This window comes from Oncorhynchus keta, unplaced genomic scaffold, assembly GCF_023373465.1.
Source record: "Oncorhynchus keta strain PuntledgeMale-10-30-2019 unplaced genomic scaffold, Oket_V2 Un_contig_5015_pilon_pilon, whole genome shotgun sequence".
In the NCBI taxonomy this organism is placed as follows: domain Eukaryota; kingdom Metazoa; phylum Chordata; class Actinopteri; order Salmoniformes; family Salmonidae; genus Oncorhynchus; species Oncorhynchus keta.
The window spans coordinates 397501-402500 of NW_026288077.1; the positions used below are offsets into that span (position 1 = coordinate 397501).

The 5000-nt window shown below is 43.9% G+C and overlaps 1 protein-coding gene across 1 annotated transcript in view; it reads right to left on the minus strand.

Annotated features, from left to right (window-relative positions):
• The window catches only part of LOC127925064 (voltage-dependent L-type calcium channel subunit alpha-1C-like), a gene marked incomplete at its 3' end in the record, with an annotated part of 55918 nt that extends 54471 nt beyond the window's left edge, over positions 1–1447 (minus strand). The window contains exon 1 of the mRNA XM_052509857.1: positions 956–1447. Within this exon, the coding sequence (XP_052365817.1) occupies positions 956–1059 (104 nt within the window). The remainder of the gene's footprint in view (positions 1–955) is intronic.
• Between the last annotated feature and the right edge of the window lie 3553 nt (positions 1448–5000).

A 5000-nucleotide genomic window follows, 5' to 3' on the forward strand; every position in this document is an offset into this window, starting at 1 on the left:
TCCCTCTCCCCTCTGTTCTGAGTGTCTCCTCCCTCTCCCCTCTGTTCTGAGTGTCTCCTCCCTCTCCCCTCCGTTCTGAGTGTCTCCTCCCTCTCCCCTCTGTTCTGAGTGTCTCCTCCCTCTCCCCTCCTGTTCTGAGTGTCTCCTCCCTCTCCCCTCTGTTCTGAGTGTCTCCTCCCTCTCCCCTCCTTTCTGAGTGTCTCCTCCCTCTCCCCTCCGTTCTGAGTGTCTCCTCCCTCTCCCCTCCTTTCTGAGTGTCTCCTCCCTCTCCCCTCCGTTCTGAGTGTCTCCTCCCTCTCCCCTCCTTTCTGAGTGTCTCCTCCCTCTCCCCTCCGTTCTGAGTGTCTCCTCCCTCTCCCCTCCTTTCTGAGTGTCTCCTCCCTCTCCCCTCCTGTTCTGAGTGTCTCCTCCCTCTCCCCTCCCCTCCGTTCTGAGTGTCTCCTCCCCTCCCTCCCTCCCCTCTGAGTGTCTCCTCCCTCCCCTCCCCCTCCTTTCCCCTCCTTTCTGAGTGTCTCCTCCCTCTCCCCTCTGTTCTGAGTGTCTCCTCCCTCTCCCCTTCATCATCCCTCTAGTCTCTTTTCATCCCTTTCTTTCTCTGTCCCAGGAGTCTTGTTGTCTGGTCTGCGGTCACAGTGAGGGCAAACATACACACACACACACACACACGAACACACACGCACACACACACACACACACACACGAACACACAGGCAAACACACACACACACACACACACACACACACACACACACACACACACACACACACACACACACACACACACACACACACACACACACACACACACACACACACACACACACACACACACACACACACACACACACACACACACACACACACACACACACACACACACACACACACACACACACACACACACACACACACACACACACACACACACACACACACACACACACAGCGCTCTTACCCGCTCAACACCCCCAGAACCAGATTTAGAACGAAAAAGGATCCAAAGATGACGAGACTGACAAAATAGGCCCAGGGAAGTTCATAGCCCATAGCATCTTGCATCTAGAGAACAGAGAGAAGGAAGAGGAGGAGGGGTTTAGAGAGAGAGGACAGGGATTGGAAGACAAGAAGGAGGAGGAGGGGTTTAGAGAGAGAGGACAGGGATTGGAAGACAAGAAGGAGGAGGAGGGGTTTAGAGAGAGAGGACAGGGATTGGAAGACAAGAAGGAGGAGGAGGGGTTTAGAGAGAGAGGACGGGGATTGGAAGACAAGAAGGAGGAGGAGGGGTTTAGAGAGAGAGGACAGGGATTGGAAGACAAGAAGGAGGAGGAGGGGTTTAGAGAGAGAGGACAGGGATTGGAAGACAAGAAGGAGGAGGAGGGGTTTAGAGAGAGAGGACAGGGATTGGAAGACAAGAAGGAGGAGGAGGGGTTTAGAGAGAGAGGACGGGGATTGGAAGACAAGAAGGAGGAGGGGTTTAGAGAGAGAGGACAGGGATTGGAAGACAAGAAGGATGAGGAGGGTTTAGAGAGAGAGGACAAGAAGGAGGGGATTGGAAGACAAGAAGGAGGAGGAGGGGTTTAGAGAGAGAGGACAGGGATTGGAAGACAAGAAGGAGGAGGAGGGGTTTAGAGAGAGAGGACAGGGATTGGAAGACAAGAAGGAGGAGGAGGGGTTTAGAGAGAGAGGACAGGGATTGGAAGACAAGAAGGAGGAGGAGGGGTTTAGAGAGAGAGGACAGGGATTGGAAGACAAGAAGGAGGAGGAGGGGTTTAGAGAGAGAGGACAGGGATTGGAAGACAAGAAGGAGGAGGAGGGGTTTAGAGAGAGAGGACAGGGATTGGAAGACAAGAAGGAGGAGGAGAGGTTGGAGGAGGGGTTTAGAGAGAGAGGACAGGGATTGGAAGACAAGAAGGAGGAGGAGGGGTTTAGAGAGAGAGGACAGGGATTGGAAGACAAGAAGGAGGAGGAGGGGTTTAGAGAGAGAGGACAGGGATTGGAAGACAAGAATAGGGGGTTAAAAAAGAATGAAGGAAATAAACAAAGCTAAGAAATTGCACAATTACACAATAGCAGAAAACAGCAAGGTTGGAGAAGTGTGTGTATTTGTGTGTGTACGTGCCAGCACTCATATGTGTGTATTTGTGTGTGTATGTGCCAGCACTCATATGTGTGTATTTGTACGTGTGAAGGGTAAAGCTACTTCAGATACAAAACCCCAAACAATGAAGCTAATTAATTAATTTACAATGTCAAGCTCCCACTCTAGAATTCCAACAGGTACCCGTGTCAGGAAACAGAACCAGAGCGTTGGAGCCAACGAGAGATCATCAGAACTCTAGAATACTACTGAACAATATCTCAGCTGTGAACAAATGCCTCTTGATCACAAACACCCTTGAACAAAGCCCTCTCTGGTCGTTGTCAAGTTAAGTAGAGCAGTGTGTGTGTGTGTGTGTGTGTGTGTGTGTGTGTGTGTGTGTGTGTGTGTGTGTGTGTGTGTGTGTGTGTGTGTGTGTGTGTGTGTGTGTGTGTGTGTGTGTGTGTGTGTATGTGTTTAACTATATTTGTGGGGACCAAATGCTATTTCTAGGGGGTTTAGGGTTAAGGTTAGAATCAGAATTAGGGTTAGAATTAGAATTAGGTTTAAGGTTAGGGTTAAGGTTAGGGTTAAGGTTAGAATTAGATTTAGGTTTAAGGTTCGGTTAAGAGTACAGGTTATGGCTAGATTTTTGAGTGTGTGTGTGGCTGCGGCATGGTAGTAGAGACATAATGTGATATGGTGGTAGAGACATAATGTGATATGGTGGTAGAGACATAATGTGATATGGATGGTGGTAGAGACATAATGTGATATGGTGGTAGAGACATAATGTGATATGGTGGTAGAGACATAATGTGATATGGATGGTGGTAGAGACATAATGTGATATGGTGGTAGAGACATAATGTGATATGGTGGTAGAGACATAATGTGATATGGTGGTAGAGACATAATGTGATATGGTGGTAGAGACATAATGTGATATGGTGGTAGAGACATAATGTGATATGGTGGTAGAGACATAATGTGATATGGTGGTAGAGACATAATGTGATATGGTGGTAGAGACATAATGTGATATGGTGGTAGAGACATAATGTGATATGGTGGTAGAGACATAATGTGATATGGTGGTAGAGACATAATGTGATATGGTGGTAGAGACATAATGTGATATGGTGGTAGAGACATAATGTGATATGGTGGTAGAGACATAATGTGATATGGTGGTAGAGACATAATGTGATATGGTGATAGAGACATAATGTGATATGGTGATAGAGACATAATGTGATATGGTGATAGAGACATAATGTGATATGGATGGTGGTAGAGACATAATGGTGGTAGAGACATAATGTGATATGGTGGTAGAGACATAATGTGATATGGATGGTGATAGAGACATAATGTGATATGGATGGTGGTAGAGACATAATGTGATATGGTAGTAGAGACATAATGTGATATGGTGATAGAGACATAATGTGATATGGTGATAGAGACATAATGTGATATGGATGGTGGTAGAGACATAATGTGATATGGTGGTAGAGACATAATGTGATAGAGACATAATGTGATATGGTGATAGAGACATAATGTGATATGGTGATAGAGACATAATGTGATATGGATATGGTGGTAGAGACATAATGTGATATGGTAGTAGAGACATAATGTGATATGGTGATAGAGACATAATGTGATATGGTGATAGAGACATAATGTGATATGGATGGTGGTAGAGACATAATGTGATATGGTGGTAGAGACATAATGTGATATGGTGGTAGAGACATAATGTGATATGGTGGTAGAGACATAATGTGATATGGTGGTAGAGACATAATGTGATATGGTGGTAGAGACATAATGTGATATGGTGGTAGAGACATAATGTGATATGGTGGTAGAGACATAATGTGATATGGTGATAGAGACATAATGTGATATGGTGATAGAGACATAATGTGATATGGTAGTAGAGACATAATGTGATATGGTGGTAGAGACATAATGTGATATGGTGGTAGAGACATAATGTGATATGGTGATAGAGACATAATGTGATATGGTGGTAGAGACATAATGTGATATGGTGATAGAGACATAATGTGATATGGTGATAGAGACATAATGTGATATGGTGATAGAGACATAATGTGATATGGTGATAGAGACATAATGTGATATGGATGGTGGTAGAGACATAATGTGATATGGATGGTGGTAGAGACATAATGTGATATGGATGGTGATAGAGACATAATGTGATATGGTGATAGAGACATAATGTGATATGGATGGTGGTAGAGACATAATGTGATATGGATGGTAGTAGAGACATAATGTGATATGGTGGTAGAGACATAATGTGATATGGTGGTAGAGACATAATGTGATATGGTGATAGAGACATAATGTGATATGGTGGTAGAGACATAATGTGATATGGATGGTGATAGAGACATAATGTGATATGGTGATAGAGACATAATGTGATATGGTGGTAGAGACATAATGTGATATGGTGGTAGAGACATAATGTGATATGGTGATAGAGACATAATGTGATATGGTGGTAGAGACATAATGTGATATGGTGATAGAGACATAATGTGATATGGTGGTAGAGACATAATGTGATATGGTGATAGAGACATAATGTGATATGGTGGTAGAGACATAATGTGATATGGTGAGTAGAGACATAATGTGATATGGTGATAGAGACATAATGTGATATGGTGGTAGAGACATAATGTGATATGGTGGTAGAGACATAATGTGATATGGTGGTAGAGACATAATGTGATATGGTGGTAGAGACATAATGTGATATGGATGGTGATAGAGACATAATGTGATATGGTGGTAGAGACATTTAATGTAGATAATGTGATATGGATGGTAGAGACATAATGTGATATTATAGAGACATAATGTATATGGTGAT